Below are 20514 nucleotides of genomic sequence, written 5' to 3' on the forward strand. Positions count from 1 at the left end.
CACGTTTCGTTTCATCGAATATTTTTTCTTTTTTTTAGAAATTACACAGGATAAACGGTCCAAACATCGTAAAATCAATAATATTTTTTTAAAATTTTTTTTAAAAAATTTTTTAAAAAATTTTTTAAAAAGAACATAAAATAATTAAATACATATACTTATACATATTAAGATAAAGTTCAATTTTTTATTTAATTGGATAAATCATTAACATCAGTAATTTTTTTAAGATGAAGAACTTAACTTTTTTTAAGATAAGAAAATATTTATTAAAATTATCGTTGTTTAAAGTTAACGTAAACGTTAATTATATTTGTACTAATAAAAAGAATAGTTAAACAAAAACTAATAAAATAGATAAAACTTTAATTGCATTAAGGAAAAAAATGTTATAAGTGTCAAAAATATTTTATATTATACTTTTATATTATAAATGTTTCCAATGAATATGACAAAGATTTTTTTTTTTTTATATTTCAATTATTCTTTTATTTATATTATTTTTAACACTTTTTTCAGAAAATATAACAAATATAGAAAAATAATTAATAATCATCTGTTCAGAAATATAATGCAAAAACGATTAAGAACTATTTTCAAATTATTTAAATAATTATTAAATGAATTTCAATGGGGCATTTACTCTATTTTTAGTTTAAATAAAATAGATATAGATATCTAATAGAATATAGAAGATATCTAAAATAAAGTTTTTTTTTTACGAAGATTTCGCATTTTGTTGAATTTTTGCATTTTCCCTTTCTTGAATAACTTCCTCAACAATGCTTTTCATATCCTTAATGGTGAATTTGGAAACATTGGCTAACAATCGATTTATGAATTCATGATTTAAAAACCGATGCGCCAAAACGATATTCTTCTCGTGATTAAGCTCCTTGTCTCTTAATTCTTCAAATACGCTAGCTAATTTTTCATGTATTGATGGATATGGGCTGATAAATTCTGGTTGTAGCAGTAGATACCATGGCAAAGCTGCAGCCAGTACTGTCTGAAACAATAGAAACGAAAAATATTAATATTTTTTTATTAATTTTTATTAACCATTATTTTTTCAATAATCATATATTCAAAAAAATGAATGAGAGAGAGAATCTCACCAATTTCTAAAAGTTTGATTATTATTCTGAACTACTTTTTCTTGTAAGTGCACGATCTCATCTTCTGAGATATTAATAAAAAATATATTTCATGTATATATGTATTTCTAATATTTAGATTTGGATATTTAGATTTGGATTAAATATATAATATTGAATTGTTTGAAATAAATTTAGATTAGAGCTAAAATTTGGACTATTTCGGAATTGGGTTAGATTTAAAATAGATTTAAGTTAGTTAGCTTTAGATTAGATTTGAATTATTATTTAAATTAAATTTGGAATAGTTTTAGCTTATGTATGTCTTATTTTTTTTTTAATTCAATCTTTCGGCTAGAAAGAACCAACAGGTAAAATAAATAACATTTGTCAGTATTTGTAATCTATTTAAACATCTAACTATATCAACATGTATTAATATTATGTATTAAAATATTCCTAATTTTAAATAATGACAATACAATATAATTCTTAATTTGAATTATAATTATCTTATTGTTTGTTATTTAAATCTAATTCAAATATCAATTAAAATTGCATAATCAAAATACTTTTAACATTAAATATTTAATATTATATATTTTTTAAAAGTTTGAATAAGTTTAAGTAAAATATAGATTAGATGGGATTTACAACATTTGAGTTTTATTCTTAGCATTATACACAATTACATAGAATTAGATACATACTGTACATTCTAGGTCGATTATATTATATTTAATTTTGGTCAAGCCAAGATCAAGCCAAGATCAATTAATTCGAATTAAATCTAAATTCATTTACTTGGTAGCCAATTAGTTATTACAAAATAGTTAAATTATATTATATTTCATGTATTTTAATATTGTTTTTATATAACTATAAAAATTTAATAATATATAACGAAATATAGAAAATATGATTAAAAACATTTTGTCAGAAAATATATATATATGTACAAATATTTTTTGTAATCATTATATGCATTATTTATTTATTTAACAACTAAATTGATATGTTGCTTATATGTAAAATTGAGTGTAAAAAGAATACATATAATATGTTGGTTAAAAAATATTATACTAATAAAAAAAATATTTTTTCATTCATATTTTGATGTAGTCAAGATTATTGAAATTGAGTGAGATGTTTCATTTTTTTCAATAATTATAGTGATAAATAAGATTTTTATTACATAGAATATTTATATTACAATATTTATATACTAATATTATTTATTTTTAATGCTGAATTCTAATTTGCAATAGAATTTTATTTAGTTTTTATATATAATAATATTTTTCATCATTAATCATTAAAAATTGTTGAACTTCAAAGTTGCATAATTTTGTTCATATATATTAAAATCTTCTATTTTTCGATTCTTTTACCAATTTTATTTTTAGTCAATATTCAAAGAATAAACCCTTAAAAAAATTTTAAAAATATAATTTTAAAAATATATATTTAACACTTAGAATTTAGAAATATTCTTTCTTTTTAATTTTTTTCTTACATCATTGAAATTTTATATTCATATGATAACTGAAAAAAATCATTATTTTTAACAATCATTCGAATAAACATTAACTTTTATTTACCAACTTTAACTAGTTATTTTGGTTTCTAAAATCGATTCTTCGAAAAAATATTTCATACATGCATTAACAATCGCTATTATGCTATTATATAAAATATTAAAGCGTGCATTATTTAAAAATCAAGCGCGATAGAAACAAACAGATTGTATTGCATTTGAATTCAACATTAAGATTATTAAAATTATATATTAAATCTTATATATAACAAAAATTTTAATGAAGATCGATGTTATCATTTTTCATATATGCAAAGAGATTAAATTTCTTACGAGACAAAGGTCGAGAGAGATCCAATAAATGATCAGTTCCGAGAGTTCTGGCGGGGTCTCTATCTCGTTTTCTATCTCATTATCCTCAAATGCCTCTATTTCCTCGCCCTCAGGATCGACGGGTTCATCGAAATATTTAAAGGATGGAGGACTTTCTTCGTCGCAATACAAATCTCTCCGTTCGATTATCTTTTCGACTTTATTTAGGATATAATTGATTAGCAGTTTTGCTACCTGAAACGCATCAGTGAGGAAATATCATTGAAATTTTATTATTTATTTATTTATTACAATATATAATTGCTTCTAACTGAGATTTATATGAAATGAAAGGATGGTAAATTTAAAAAAAAAAATGACTATAGATGGAATAAAAAATTTGATTCGTAAAACTTCGATTTGAAAATTTAAATTTAAAATAAAATCCCGAAACTTTTGAATTTCAATGCTTAATTTTCTAAAATAATAAAAATAGTTTTTTTTTTCTAAAAAATATCTATCGAATATAAAAATTTTTAAAATTTCAGTAAATTTTTTAAATTCCTAAAACAGGTTTGTAAATGGTTAGCTTAATGGCAATGATATTAAATATACAGATAAAATTTTGCTCTTCATGGTTTCTAATATTAGTTTCTAATATTAGTTGTAATATTATATAATGTAATTTTTAATTTAATTTCTATAAATTACTAAATAAAAATTTATCAAATTAATAAAAAAAAATCAGCAAACAATGTTAATGTAATATAGCCAATGATCTCTATTTCCATCTCATTTCATCTAACATAAATTTTAATTATTTACAACTTAATAAATAATCCACCATGCTCTAACCTTTGTATTTATTTTGATCTTTAAAAAACTCTCCAAGTTATCTTTCATTATATGTCAATTTATAATATTAATAGTTATAAAGTTCACTTAATTGAGTCAAAAATGTTTTTTAATTCTCGAAAATATTTCGTGATACATACATAAGATTTCCGAAATTTCGAGAAATTAAAATTATATTTCGAGATAAACTTTGTTAAATAAAAATATTTGCAAACAAGTGAGCGTTTAACAAAACTTATCGCGAATCATGATCGAAATTCTTGAAATTCTTATATTCACGAACAAAATTTTGATGATTAAAGTTAAGAATAAATTATTTGAACAATTTATTATTCAAAACAGTAATAAATGTTATTCGAGCATTTTAATAAATAATAAAATAATTTTTAATTTTTGGAAATTTTAATTAATTAATTTTTCAGCCTGTTAACTCTGATCAGGAGATATTTTCGAAAATCCAAACTGATCCGAACTGACACGAATAATTCTCGATCTAACCCGATCTGATCCGAATTGACCCGACAATTCTCGATCCGAATATCCGAATATTTTTGTAGAAAAAGTTGAAAAATTAATTATTTAAAATAAAATTACTGTAAGTAATAACTTTATTTAAAATGCTGGAATAACATCTGTTCGTATAATTTCTGTAATTATTCTATATTATATTATATTTATATTTCAAAAATCTAATTTATTTTATGCTGATAATCTAATTTCACTTCATAATTTAGTAATAATAATTATTATTATAATTTCAATATTAATTATTTATATAATTTTAGATTTATTTTTAAATAAACTTTCAATTTTATTCTTATTAAAAAATCATAATATTGAAATTATTTGAACAATAATTTCCATTGTTATTTTATTAATCATTTGTTTTCCCTCATTAAAAATTTTATATTTAATCAACGAAATTATTAATCCATTTTTTTTCAATTAAATCAATTATTGATGATATTGATCTTATGAATATCCTGAATTTAATAATATTAAATTTGATAATATTCAATTTGTTAAAACCAACTTTCTATTTTTAACTTTTAACAGCTACGATTTCTCCTCATTTTTGTGCACTTCTAACAAAAGTGTTTCGAGATTTCGTTCCCAAAAAATCAACACCTACCTTGACAGCCTCTTCAATCTTAAGAAGAGTAGTGCCCAGATCATGGGCCAATTGTTTCTGCTGTAAAAGTTCCTTCACGTATTTCTCTCCCTCTTCCATATCGGTGCACACAGGATTCCCTATGGCGAGAGCGAGCGCCATGGCGAACCCATTCCGTGGATTCTTGTCCTTGCAAAAAGCCAACAGCAGCGCCGTGTAATTAATCAACTCACAATCGATCATGTACATTTGACCGAGCAAGTCTTTGGCCAATATTCGCCTGAGCGCCATCTCGGGATCCAGACACGACGCCTTCAGTGTATGCGGCATAATGTATGCCCTCTGTATGCCTTTCGAAAGTATAGAAATTTTATCAACGCCGAAGTGATAATATTCCTCCTCGTACATGTCCATTTTATCAATCTCCTCTCGAAGATGGGTCAAATTGATCAAGTTCTCCGTGCTCTCGAAAAACCAGAACGACGTCCTCTGGTACTGAGCTAAAGTCACGACTTCTTTCAATTCGTAATCCTGAATCCGCAAACGATCCCTCGTGATCAAGATTTCCCGGCAAGTCGGATACGGGATATCCATCGCGTAAATAAGGAATTCTCGCCAATCGATGTAATTCACGGATTTGAAGATTTTGTGGATCAAATTGGAGATATCTTCCGGATAAAGATCATACCATCTGCATGGAAGCATCATTGGTTCGCCCTCCTTGTGACAGACCATGTCTTGAAGAATGTAAACGAGGGTGCGCTCGCACATGATCCCGATCGGAGCCACTCGCTTGAACATGTCCATCAACCGGCTGAGCTTGGTTATACGGAATCGCATAGTCGGATGCTCTTTCAGTTTTTTCGGCTTTTCAGGCCTCACTTTCACCACGTACACGTTCGATTTGATTATGAACTTGTCGCCCCTCAATTCTATCTCCTTCTCGAGCATTTTACCCTCCTCGATCGCGAAACAGAACACGTTTATCATTTCGTTCACGCTCTTCATCTCTTGCCAATACCTAGACGCGCGTGTTTGAATTAAAAAATATATAGGTTAAGCATGTGTTATACTTTAATTAAAATATGTCATAATGATAAAAAAAGAATTTTTTTATCGTTCGAGAAATTGTTGAAACGGAATGAAATGAATCAGAAGATTCTTCTGATAAATTGTGTATTAGCGTGAAAATTCATAAATTTGAAACATGGAAGAAAAATCTAAATCTACTTTCAAAATTCGTTAAAAAACAGAAAGGATGAAATCAAAAATTATTTGCAAGATTCCTCTTTCTGTTAAGATTTGTAAATAAACGAAAATTCTCTTGTTTGAACGATCTTCTCTATTGGTTCAGAACAATTCATAAACTTGAAACATGGAACAAAAATCTAACTTTCGAAATTCGTTAAAAAACAGAAGAATGAAATCAAAAATTATTTGCAAGATTCCTCTTTCTGTTAAGATTTGTAAATAAACGAAAATTCTCTTGTTTGAACGATCTTCATTCCCTATTGGTTCAAAACAATTCATAAACTTGAAACATGGAACAAAAATCTAATTTTTGAAATTTGTTAAAAAACAGAAGAATGAAATCAAAAATTATTTACAAGATTCCTCTTTCTGTTAAGATTTGTAAATAAACGAAAATTCTCTTGTTTGAACGATCTTCACTTCCTATTGTTTCAAAACAATTCATAAACTTGAAACATGAAACAAAAATCTAACTTTTGAAATTTGTTAAAAAACAGAAGAATGAAATCAAAAATTATTTGCAAGATTCGTCTTTCTGTTAAGATTTATAAATAAACGAAAATTCTCTTGTTTGAACGATCTTCACTCCCTATTGGTTCAGAACAATTGTTGCTACTAACGATGATTGATAAAAAAAAAAGAAAAACAAACCTGTCTATGATAGCATCATAAATCCCATGAAACGTCCTCTGCATCGTGTTTATCAGAAAATCGAAATCCAACCGTGCCACGTTCTTTATCGACTCGAGTTTCTGCCGAACTCTTATGATCTCGTAATCACTCACGTATCGCCATTCCAAGAACAAATCCTGTATCCTCGACGTTACTTTCTCCGTATTACTTATCGACTCCACAGAATCGCTAAAAAATAAATCTTTCCCCTTGAACGCCGTTTGTTCCCTTTTAATCGTCTCCTGGACCGTCATATGCAACGTGTCCAGGATCTCCCTCACGTAAACGATATTCTTCATCAGCCCCTTAAACATACAGGTGTCCTCGACGTTCACGATCATTTTGTTCCTGTCAAGCAACACTTGGTTGATCTCCTTTTGGATGTCGAACCGACAGATGGCGATTGGAGATGGGTTGTTCTGCCCCTGCGATTCAGGTTTGAATTTCGATCGTTCCTTTTTCTTTCGATCGGTCAAGTTCTCCTCGTAGATCGGCGATTCCTCTTCGTTTTCCTCCTCGTCAAATTCTCTCGTCCCCACGTCGATCTTGTTAAGGATGACCTTCGAGACGCCCAACTCTCGCAACGGTTTCTTCAACATCCCTATGTAGTAATCTTGCAGCAGGTGTTGGGTGTCGATGCACCGGTCTATCTCGGTTTGAATGAGACCGATGAAAATGTCGTAGAGGATCACCGCCTCTTGTATAGCCCACTCGAAGCTCACGTATCGCTTCCGTTCCTCTTCGGCGACGTGTCTCCTATCGTCGCAAATTTCCCAGAGGTCGGCCTGGAATTAAAATCGAAACATGAGAAGAGAAGTAAACGAAACATGTTCCACATGATGCATGGACTGATCTCTGTTTCGTGATGATGAGATGGAAATTTAAGAATTTTATGAAGAGATACTTTTATTCTTTTTTTTTTTTTTAAAGAATAACATTGACCTTAAATCACCTTAAATCACCTTCATTGTGATTCAACTATAAGCTTTCAATTATAAGCGAATTAAATTGGGAATTGAGGAGAATTGAGTCAGTACTAGAGAGGATTTATATTAAAACAAATATTTAGATATATCTTTCTTGCATTATGATTCTCGAGTTATAACAAAATATGACTTACAAATGTGCTCTAATTATTGCATTATTAAAATCGTTTCGAATTAATATCGTATAAAGACTCAAAAGACTTTTAAAGACTTTGAAAGCAAAATTAATGAATTAATTATATTTTATGTGTTAGCTTTAACTCAATCTGAATTCATTGTCATATTCATTGCAAAATTAGAAGATGCCATATAATTTTGAATATTTTTATCTCTTTAAAATTTTATTTTTGACTAATTCAATAAGTAAACGAATAATATATAAATCATAAAATCTCTAAAAGAAACGTAGCTCGAATAGACATTTGCTTTATTTATGCTCAAATATAATAGCAACGAGTAAAGAATTTTGGCCAAATATAGAGTCTAATGTTAAAGATAAAGGATTGATTAAATTTCGAATCTTCGAAGAGTCGATTTTCGTCGACGTATCAAACCTATTTTATAATCCCAACAACTCTACCTGGAAATCGGCCACGCGACGATGCAGCTCGCATTTCACGTCCACCTCTTTCCGCGCATCCATATCGATCGAGTTGAACGCTTGTTGAAACTCGTATATCATGTCCTGCTTGTGATCCGGTCGTTTTATAAATTCCATCGCGTTTTTATGCAGAAAACTCGTGTACGGAATAATGTTCGACGAGTGAACGCTCTTGAGGTACAGTAACTCCTTCACTTCCTCCATATAGATGTCCTCCAAGATCTCCCACAGTTTGGCCATGTTCTGCAACAGCACCGAGGGAAGGGGAAAATTGACCCATTGCCAGTTCGGTTCGCCAGGTTTCGGTGGCTTCAAATCGAATTCCAGTTGAAATTCCTCGGACACGATCTCGTGCTTCATCTCCTCCTCCTCCTCCTCCTCCTCTTCCTCCTCCACGTCTTTGATAAGCTCGAGCTCTGCGAACTCCTCATCGGTAACGAGGCGTCGAACAACGGCCTCCTTCGTGATCGGGAGACGCTTTGGATCTTTTTTCAAGATCTCCAAAACGTCCCCGAATAATTCTTTGGACACCTTCCTCGGATGTCCGAGTATGAGCCTGGCCAATTTCTTCAAAGTGGGCAGATCGAAGCTCGAGTAATGAAAGACGTGAGCGATCTTGTGAAACGCGTAAAAACTATCGACAGGTGACGTTTCCTCGTCTATCTTCTCGTACGTTCGATGATCTTTCTCGAAGTCCCTCGGTTGTTGCTTCATTCGAATGAAAAGCGTTACGAACGTGTCTCTATATTCGTAAATTTGATCCAAAATTGAACTTGGTAATATTTTCGAATGTCTGTAAAATCGTGAACGAGAAAAGTTTCGTTATAGGATTCAGCGCAAAAAGTCAATTTTTACAGATCCCTATTTTATCGAACGCGTGTTAGGATAAATAAAATATAGAGCTATAATTTCTTTGTGCTATTTTTTTTTTCTTTTTATTTTTATTTGGCGAATAAAAATTGCCCTTCATAATAATATTTAAGCTATATTGAAATCTAAGTTTTTCAAATAAATTTTTTGAGATGTGGTAAATGAAAATTATTATTTTCATTGATTTTATGAGCTTGTTTAAAATATATTTTTTATCGGCAAATAATTTTTTTAATTCTCAATAAGTTTTTAATATTTATTAATATTATTAAAAATAAACTATTATATTATATTGTCTATTTAACTGATATAATATTTCTTCTACGTAACTTTATCATTTGCATATAATATGCATATAATATCAGATGCATATGAATAAATAGAATTCAATGATACAGTGCTAATAATTTTTTAAATAAGAAAGAAATAACGATACCGTTTAAAATATATTTCGTCATTAAAATCGACGAGGAAAAAGATTTTTTCATCCTAATGTTATTAATAGATAAAATTTATTTCAAATGACATAGAATTATTAGAGTATATAAATTTCATGTCAATATCACTCACTGTACCAAAATTTGACAAGATAAATTTCATCGAGTTTGACAAACATATCAGTAAATTTTTCGAATGAAATTGGAATGAAAATGGAATTCATTTCTTTTGTTATTAACCTTTGCATTACGTATGGATCAGATTTGTCCTCGAAAATGATTCTCGGTTTTATTATCTCGATGTCTTCAACGTTAATGTCCTTGATTTCGAGCTCTTTTGGGTTAGGAGGTGGACTTGTACCTACTAATGTCGTCTCCAACCACGACATTTGATCATACGAGTTTGGATAATCGATGAAAACCCAGCCTTTCGCATCCATCTTACTCTTTAAATACTCGATTATGATTTTGGTCCCAAGATCGTTCGTGATAGGTTCGCCCAACGTTAGAAACTCGTAGGCCCACTTACCTGCACACATATCAGAACGCGATCAAATGTATGAAATGGAAAAATTGGCCAGTTTTCATATATGAAATATAATTAACAAAGAGCGAATAAATTCTAAAATCTTGTTTGAAAGGTAAATTATTTGTTCAAATAATTTCAATAAAAATCAATATAAATATACTCAGATAATGTGCAACATAAAAATCATTACATCTTAAAATAAGCTACTTGAATAATTCGTTTGTTTCTTTGTAATAGAAGATGGAACTTAGATTTAGAAATAAAAATTTCATATATCAAGAATAATATATAATTATATAATTTCATATATAATATATAATTTCATATATCTAGAATAAAAGATAAAAAAAAAGAAAAACAAATATTAAAATTACGTATAATCGTTATTCGAATAATATTATTTAATCTTTTAACTCTCAATGTTATCAAATGTATCAAATTTGTAGATCAATATATAATACTTGTTATTCAAGCATAATTTCAAAATATTTTTCTTTTACATCGTTGCTTATATCGAACAACTCGATCGAGAAGTTGGTGCTCGTTCCGTTCGTTTATTTTTGATCGATCCGATCATTCGATACTTTTAATAACGCGACAATGTCGAATTCTAAGCAAGAAAAGAGAAACGAAAAAAAAAAAAAAAAAGAAAAGAGACCTACCTATATGCGCAGTATCTGTCAATATAGGATCTATATCGTCGTAAGGTATGTTCCTCGGTGTTTGCGTCTGCTTGTGCCTAGCATTCAATTCTTCTTCCTCGTGAATTTTGATCGAAGGCAATTTGTTGTCCTTCGCTTGTTTGCCGGTTTTCTTCGGATTTTTTTCTTCCGGCGTTATTATCGACACTTCATCGGCCCATCTCGAACGTTTAACATGTTTCATCGAGCATGGTTCCATTTGCACATCGATTAATTGCGTGGTCGCCAAGATTATATTCAAATCGATGTACTTGAAGTCGGCCATTTCTTTCTTGTACTGTTGCAGACAGTGATTGATCGCGTCGTCCATCCGCACCAATTGAAAATTGGATTGTTCGAGCAACATCGAAAGGGTCTCGTAAGCCTTCGAATCCTCCATCCCGAGAACGATCGAGATGTTCCTCATTTTGATCTTCAACCGTTTAGAAGGATCCGCGGGTCGAGCGTAAAGACCACCGAGAAGTCGATGCACGATGTATCCGAGCACCAAATGACCAAGTTTTAGAATTTCGTACGTTTTTTCATCGAGATCCGACAAAAGAAAATTCCAGGGCTCGTTTAATTCCATATAGTCGTCGAAGAGGGTCTCTTGCAGTATTTCAATCTTGGGTATATTTGGGTTTATTTTAGAGGAGGGGGAGGTATTAATTTTTGTTTACCTATTTTCTTTTTATCTATCGATAGCTTTTGGTGAAGGAGAATCCAAACAGTTTTAACTTTGTATTTTCTATCCAAGGAGTAAAGTTAATAAAAATATAATGATTTTTGAATATTGTAAATCGAGTGAATAGCAAATTTGATTTTCTTCTTTCTGAGACGTTGGTGATGCTTCATTTCTACATTTTATATTTTTTCGTACAGAGATATATAAATATATATATATATATATATTACATATATTATATATGTAAATTATTAAATTTTTACAAAATATTATGTTAATAAATTTTTATAATTATTTCAAAATGTGCATATAATATAATAATAAAGACAGAATTATCTCATTTAGTAACGGAAGAATAGAAATCTGCATTACCTGCAATCAATGAATCGGTTCAAAATATTTATTTCTGTAGGATATTTTATCGCCACCTAATACACGTTGAAACAAGAAAGTAAGAAAGTTATTGAAAACATATATGTATAAGAGAGTAAATTTTTTTTCCTTCACTGTAATCTGTAAAAAACACATATAATATATTTAATTGCTTTATCTTAATATTTTAAATATTAAAATCGGATTGGAATCGATCTTTTATAATTTTAATTTCAATTATAATATCAGAAAAAAAAATAAAGAAAGCAGTTGAGTATAGAAATTCTTTTTCTATTTAAACACTTCGTTAGTGATGTGTTTGTAAATGCATTATTATATATATAATATGAAAGATAATTAAATACAGAAATTTTTTTTTAGTTAAAATCTGTTTGTTATCATTACTATGTTATGTATTATATATATTATTATTATATTATATATATATAAATTTTTAAAATTAAAAACTGCTATTTTTCGATTCTGTTAATCAATTTCAAAATCTATCGATTGATAAGAAAAAAAAATAGATAAATATAAATGATCTCCTAGTATAAAAATAGTTTATTTCAATCTAACCTTGATATGTTTGCTCCAGTCGTCCGCTTTGATGAATGTTTCCAACTCGCGCTTCGAGGTATCTAGATCGAAAGGTACCTTTTTCTCGACGATCGGCTCAGATTTGAGAAATAGGCGCCTCCATTCGCTGATAAGCGTGAGTGGTACCTGGCCATTGTTCAATTGCCGATGTTCGCATATGTTGAACGCGATGATCAGCAAATCATCGATCACTTTTTGACAAAGTGACCAATGCTTCTTCCGTATTTTTTCTATCTTCATTTTGTGTAATCTTTGACGCAACTCGCACATTCTTTGACACTCGATTTTCATATCTTTCTCGTTCGCAGTGACCAGATCGATAGAACGATAGTGTTTCGCGCGATCCTCCATCTCGGTCGCGTGTAAAATGATATCCTCCACGACCCTTTGATTCTCGGCCATGATGTTCTTTTGCTCGCGTATCTCGCACAGTTTCGTCATGATTTGCTTCTCGTATCTACGGTGATTGAAATTCGGAACTTTTTGAAACCGTTTTGAATTTTTAAAATTGTGGAAATTCAATCACTTCGGAATGATTCTATGAATCTTTCTAAAAGGTCTTTTGATGATGATCTTAATTATAATTGTATTGAAAGTCTTGAAAGTTTGTTATTTGTTAAAATATTAAGAGATTCGGTAAATTTTTTATGAATATTCGATATCTTAAATGTATTAGTAATTATATTCAATGTAGAGGAGAAACTTCGATGAATCGACTATATCAAAAACAATCTCTTGAATAAACTTAAAGAGATTTTAACTATTGATCGTTATCATTTAAAAAATTATTGATTATTAAAAATGGAACATGTTATTAATGGTATTATTATTATTATAATAATTTTATTATTATTATATATTATATAATTATATAATTATTATTATTATATAATAATAAATAATTGTCTAAAGTATTTTATTATTTTTATTCGAGCATTGACATATTCATTGACATAAAATATTTTAAAAAAACTGAAGAAAAATTGGAATTATTACAAATAGATTCATTTATATTATTCATTTTTATAGTTTGGAGATATAATTTATTTGTAGATATATTTATGTAGAGAAAAAGAAAATAAAATAATATAGAAAAAGAAAATTTTATAAATTTCCAAATTATAATATATCCATAATTTAGTTAAAATTTATAAAAAAAAAATAATAATAAATTAAAATATGTTTCTTTGAATAAAATCTTGTTTACTAAATAAATATTTGACGATAATAGAAATCGTCGTCAATTGTAGAACATTTATCTGCTATAACTATGATATAACTATGATATATATCTCTACTATTATATTATATGTATATACAATAATATATGGAAAAATTTAAAAGGTCTTTAAAAACTCAATTAAGCAAAAGAAACATAAAAGTTAGTATACAAAAATTTCAATTGAGATTTATTTATTATAAAACAATTAAAGTTTGTGTTAAACGAAGCAAAATAAAGCTCTCTGTCTCTATTGTTTTATCATGATGCTTTATTTTTTTCGCTTCATCTAACACGAACTTAAATTGCTTATATAACTTAATAAATAAATTTCAATCGAATTTTCAGCATCCAAAATATTATGAATAGTAACATTGCTAAATAAATAAATAATAAGATCTCATTCGTGATTAAAAATTCCTTTTTTATTACTTCCTTGTTCAATTCGGCTTCAATTATTTGTGATTCAAATTGACAATGATAATATTTTGTACTTATTAATAAATAAACAGAATTGCTATATTTCCGTTTACTAAAGTGGTAATTTCCCCGTGACAATTTTCCGCAAAAGAATAATGCGATGCCACATTATCACATTAAGTATATTACGTGACCAAGTTTTTGCCAAGCATGGTGTCACGTGACATGCCTTTATAATGTAGCAGTAATAAGAAAAATGTAATCATCATCTAGCCATATTTTTTATTTATATATCAATTCATCAGATTTTTATTACGTCTTTTTACGATTTTTCAAAAACTTTATTGAATTTTTATTATATATTAATACTTATAAACGTATCCGAACTTCGTTTTCACGCAAGATGCAATCATTATTGGATAAACAATGGTATTTGATTTGAATATCGATAATGAAGAATTCAATTGAATCGAAAATACAAAATCGATATACATTTTGGTACAGAAATAATTGTTTATTTCATTCTGTGAAGGTTTAGATACATTTGGATTTAACTTCACACTTGAAAAAAAGTAGATTAGGAACAAAGACAATTGCAAAATTTTCAATTGATTGTCAACAACATTTGGCTTTTCTCTTTCTATTTTTTTCCGAATCAAGGTTAATTCAAAAGTTCTAAACCCCAATGTTTATATATCTGGTCCAATGGTTATACCTGATGGTATACAAAATGCTAATGAGAATTGCGATGATGTTTGAAGCCGCCTAGCGGCAGTAATTGATACTACGAATCGATTTGTTAATCGATCGCGATAACTTTTAAACATTTTTATATTATATTTAACATTCACGGAGTCTAACGTCATTTTAGGAGCAATAGAATTGTTATTTGTTATTTAACTTTAAATATAATCATTACTTTATGTCGCGTACAGGAAAAATATATCTATTTTGAATATTTTTGGTATTTTTAGAGATATGTGGAAAGATATAGTATGACAATAATAACTTTTTTTGGAGTGGAGAATTTTCAGAGATTTCAAATTTATTTATATTTGTTTTAAATTGAAATTTAAATTGAAACTAAATTGGAATCTTGATTTTTTATTATATATAATATAAAGAATTTTTAGAATTAAATAATTTCTATTGCATTTGATCATTTAATAATGAAAAAATAATTTGTTATAATTTAATATAAAGTTTATTTATTATTTTAAAAATCCTTTATATTTTTAATAATAAAAAATGGCATGCAATTTAAAAAAATAAAAATTGAAATCTAAAAACTCTATACTAACAAAAAAATTATTATTGTTACATTATACGTTTTTTGTGTTGTAATTTTTTCAGAAATTTTATCCAAATTATTAGAAATTCTTTTTTATAATATTAATATTCTTATCTATATTATTTATTTTCTTTTCTCTAATAAACTGTATAGAAATCAATTCAAATATATTTATATATAAATATTTTATTCTAAAAATATTTTAGTTCTAAAAATATTAAACACTAATCATTATTAAATCAATATTTTAGTGGCAAAATTTAAAATTCTTCAAAAAATGAAATTAATCAATTGTATTTCTGAATGATTCAAACATTAACATTCATAATATTAATTGTAATAATTTATACGTTATAAATTATTAAATTATGCAAAAAATTATACAAAAAATTATAAAATTATGCCAATTCTAACTTTCTTTTTAGATTTCTTTTAATTTCTTTTATTAATAATATTCATTAAACAAAATTGATAAAAATACTTAAGATATTGAATTTTCAAATAACGAATCTCTCAATATTTTTAAATGTGTCAAGACTGGTAATAATTCATTATTAAAAACCGAAACAAAAATTTTTGCCAAGTAAAAAGTTGCTTCAAAAGAAACTTCAACTATATTTTTATATTTTTTTAGACATCTTATAGATACAGAATACAGATTTAAACCAATTCGAGGTGTTTCAAATTCCATTACTATTCGTACCTTGATTGATCCAACACTCGTTTCGCTAGTTCCTCGTCGAAAGTTCTGTCTTGCTTCTCCGACATTCTTTCCCACAATTCCGAGATTATAGATTTCTGCATCTTCGATTTGAGAGCGGATGAAGTCAATTTTTGTTTCCTGCGATTCTTCAACCATTCGATGTACGATTTCGCCATATCAGGATCGTCCCCGATCGGTTTTAAATCTTCCTCAGATTCTTCCTCTTCCTTTTCCAATTTTTTTTTTGCAACTAAATGTTTCATAGTGAATTCATCCAATTCCTTGCTCTCGTTCTTTTGTTGATCCTCTTTTGTTGTCTAAGAGAGATCGAGATAATACGACAAATGACAATTTTTTTTTCCTTTTATCGTTCATATGCATTATTATTTTTGTGTAGAATCATAAAATTTTAATCTATAGTTTATGAAATGGAAAAAAGTAAGAATCGCTGTATTAAATTATAAATATAATAATATAATAAAAAAATTTAATTCAATAAGTATGGTTTGTAAATATTTAATTTACAAACTAGTAAACAGATTATTGTATAAAAATATATTGTACGCGGTCAAATTTTTTTAAAAATTTAAATTTAACACAATTAAATATCTAATATTAATTAAAAATATTTTAAAATAATTTAATGTTCCAATTTTATTTCGGAATATTATTAATCAAAATATATTTAACATTATTTATCCATATAACGTAAAATGAGAGGGGTAAGATGGTGAATATATTTTATAATATGTGTATTTTTCAATTATCAATCACAATATCACAAAATTACAATTAAAATTAAAATTATTATCTAATTTAATTATTAATAATTTAATAATTTAATTATTAATATTAAACACTAGTGATAATATTTAATTTTCAAAAAATTCAAAAAATTCTCACAAAATTATTTATTCACGTATAATTAATCGAAAAATAAAGATTATGCATCATAGAACAAATATTTAAAATATAATAATTTAACCAAATATCAAAGCACGTTCTCTTTGTTTTTAAAACAGAATTTTAAAACATGTACAATTATAATGTTAAAATAATATTTTTTCTATAAGAAACATTTATTTTTACTTTGTATCCTCATCTTACCCCGACACCCACAGAGACACAAAAAAAAAACTCGCGTAAGCATGAGTACCTGGACGCGAGACTCCTGTCACGCGAATCTTTCTATCTAGGGGCTGGTAGATACCTCGAAATCGGAACACGGCTCGTTTACGTATTTCGACTCCACGACTCCAATGTTTTTTTTTTTGATGTACGATCGAAGCATCTTTGGAACTTTTTGCTGATGCCAATAGATCACGTCCTTTCCTTTCACCAGTTTCTTCGACAATTTATTTTCCGATGGATGATAAGGTGGAGGATCCTCGCAAACTCTGATCACATCGAACTTCTTCGACGTGGGTACGAATTTCTCCCTTTCTTTTTGAAGCGTGATAAAGTGCAATCTGTCCTTGCTCTCGAGGCAAAGGTACACCTTGTAGAACAGGCGGAGAGACGTGCTCCCTTTGCCGCACGAGATCTCCTCGATTAAGTCCTCGTCCATATTGATAGTCACGAATCGTAGCCAAAAACTGAGATGTCTCAAATTGACTCGGCACAGGGCGGGATCTTGGGTGACGATGATCATGTCCAATTGATCTTGGGTTATTATGTCGTAGCTGTGCAAAATTTGAGCCAAAAGCGAGCCATCTCTGGTATAATAACCGAACACTTCGGGGCGTAGGTCCGTCAAGATTCCTAGCCTAGCTTGTATCCAATTTCGCAGAATATCGCCCATCCTTCTTTATTTAGTGCCTCGACCGCCTATCGACTCGTCCTTCTATCCTGGATAATTGGAAATATCCAGGTTTGTCATTTTCCAAACTTTTTCTCGCGATTATTTTATTGTATTGGTCGAAGTTGGTCACTGATCATCACGCGATCGATCGATTAATCGATATAATTGGTCACGATCGAGTTTCGTTTTTAATTCCTTTCAATTTACTCAGTTATGTTATACAATCGATTATAGATGATACATTAGAATGGAAAAAATCAAAATAATATTATTATTTTGTAATAGTGAAAAAAACTTTGTCTTTATTTTACTTAAATTTCGTATGTAAAATATAGCTTTAATAAAATTAATTTTTTAAATGCTATTATAATAAGAACTGTGAAATTTTTAGTTTTATTATTTCATCAATTTTTTCGTTTGTTTTATATTACAAATTTAATTACAATTTCTTCTCAAAATTACATTTTTCATATAATAAAAAATATAATTTGCTAAAAACAATTAAATTGCTATAAAAATTATTTAAATTACCGAATAGGAACTTATAAATAATCAATAAAAATAATCATTTCTAAATAAAAAAAATCTTTTTAATGAAATTTATTTTAAGAAATTTAAACATTATTAAAAAATAACTTTTGTTTACTAGAAATTATGAATAATAGAAAAGTATGTGTCTCTCTAATTGTTTTTCTATATTTTGTTCTAATATGTAATGAAATAATGCTATTTTTCTTATCTTTTTTCAACAAAGCAAAAATAGATTAAATAGATTTAATTCTTAAAATATCTTGAATTTATTTTTTTCTCTTTTTTCTTCTGAGATATTTATTTTATCAAGAATTAAATTTTGATCTTTAAAAACTTAAATTTGCAACTGCTAACACTATCCATTTATTTAACTTACAAAAAATTAAACTTTTATTTAAAAATTTATTTTTTCCTTGTCCTATAAACCAATATAATATTATAAATAAAAAATTTCTACAATCACGACATCCCTCAGAGACTATTTACAAATTATCTTTCATCTATGTTTCGAAAATTTTATCAAACACAAAACACTTTACGTTTCGTAAGATTTTGAGGTTATCATATCTCCGATCAAAATTTATCGACGAAAATATGAATGAATATATAAAAAACTCGTGCATATAAAAAGTGTGTATTCTTTATTATTTTTTATACTCCACTGCACATACACGAAGTTAATATTACAGGCCTATAGGTACAGACGGGTAAAGAAAATCTTGGTTTCTTCAGCTTTTTTTTATTCATTTTTTTTTTTTTCTCCCTTTCTTTTTTTCTTTTAAACCAACAGCATCGCTTGAGCATTGGTTCGGTTCTGCCAATAAATAACGACAGGATGATCGTGTGATTTACGTCTAGAAACGTGGTATTCGAAATTCGGAGGGGGGAGGGGAGGAAGTCCCGAGTGACGATCCCCTTTCTCTCGACGGTTCGATAAACGTGTTAAATAAAACGTGATCAATCATAGGAAAAAAAAAAAAACAAAACAAAGATCGCCAAGATTGCTTCCAATTGCTCGCGAGAATAAAAAAAGGGGGAATCCATCCTTGATGCATGAAAAAAAAAAAAGAAGAAACAAATATATATCGGCAAAAAAGAGTCGCCTCTCGGTCGTCGATCGGTCCGCAACAAAGTTATTGCATACCCGATGCGATTCGTCTTCCAGGACGCGTACGAGCGCGATTCTCTCCCATTCTCTCTCTCTCTCTCTCTCTCTTTTTCCTTTTTTCGATCCTTTACCAATCTCTTCTCTTTGATAAAAAAAAAAAAAAAATCGCACCTCGTACTCTCCATTGGACGTTCGCGAACCGTCTGGACAAAATTGCGTTAGGAACCCCTTGTTGCTCGCGTCAATCTACACCTACTTACAATTAAAGATCCGTGCACGCGCGGACTTAAAACATTGCTGCTCGACGGATACATGTCCCTCCCCTGCGATACTCGGCCGACGAGCACGCGAACGATACACGCCTCACTCGACGATCTTCCTCTGGGAGGAATTGATTATTTTTTCAACGCTACATACTCGACGCTTAATCAACATGCCCACACATTCACTCTTTCTCTCTCTCCCTTTCTCTCTCTCTTTCTCTCTCCCTTTCGCTCTCTCGCTCTCTCTCATCCGCGTTTAAGTGATCATCATAATCATAATCATCATCATCATCATCATCATCATTGTCGTCGTCATCGTCGTCGTCGTCGCAGCGATCATCGTAAGAAACCGTAATGACGAGATATATATATTATATATATATAATGATAATGTTAATAATCATAGCAATAATAGAAAATCACCTCGCTCGTCTTCGCTATAACGATCCTTCGTGTTCTATGAAATTGTATTTATAATATGTATATTACGGTACCGTCGGTATCATACCGTTACATCGTACATCATAATATAATTACATTACAGTTATATACCTGTTGTTGGTAATTCGCAATCGAATCGATC

The 20514-nt window shown here is 28.6% G+C and overlaps 2 protein-coding genes across 2 annotated transcripts; both read right to left on the reverse strand.

Moving 5' to 3' along the window:
• Positions 1-710: 710 nt before the first annotated feature.
• LOC122716387 (sperm flagellar protein 2-like) lies at positions 711-16404 on the reverse strand. Its single transcript, XM_043939407.1, has 9 exons — positions 16229-16404; positions 12575-13052; positions 10921-11563; positions 9970-10258; positions 8402-9215; positions 6815-7620; positions 4934-5933; positions 2968-3201; positions 711-1009 (listed from the first exon to the last, which is right to left on the reverse strand). The coding sequence occupies exons 1-9, from the start codon at positions 16402-16404 to the stop codon at positions 719-721; spliced, it is 4731 nt and encodes a 1576-aa protein (XP_043795342.1). The 3' UTR covers positions 711-718.
• Positions 16405-17420: 1016 nt separating this feature from the next.
• LOC122716392 lies at positions 17421-18029 on the reverse strand. Its single transcript, XM_043939414.1, has one exon. The coding sequence runs from the start codon at positions 18027-18029 to the stop codon at positions 17421-17423; it is 609 nt and encodes a 202-aa protein (XP_043795349.1).
• Positions 18030-20514: the final 2485 nt, after the last annotated feature.

The sequence above is a fragment of the Apis laboriosa genome, unplaced genomic scaffold (genome assembly GCF_014066325.1).
Source record: "Apis laboriosa isolate Shangri-la unplaced genomic scaffold, ASM1406632v1 scaffold45_cov149, whole genome shotgun sequence".
Classification (NCBI taxonomy): Eukaryota; Metazoa; Arthropoda; class Insecta; order Hymenoptera; family Apidae; genus Apis; species Apis laboriosa.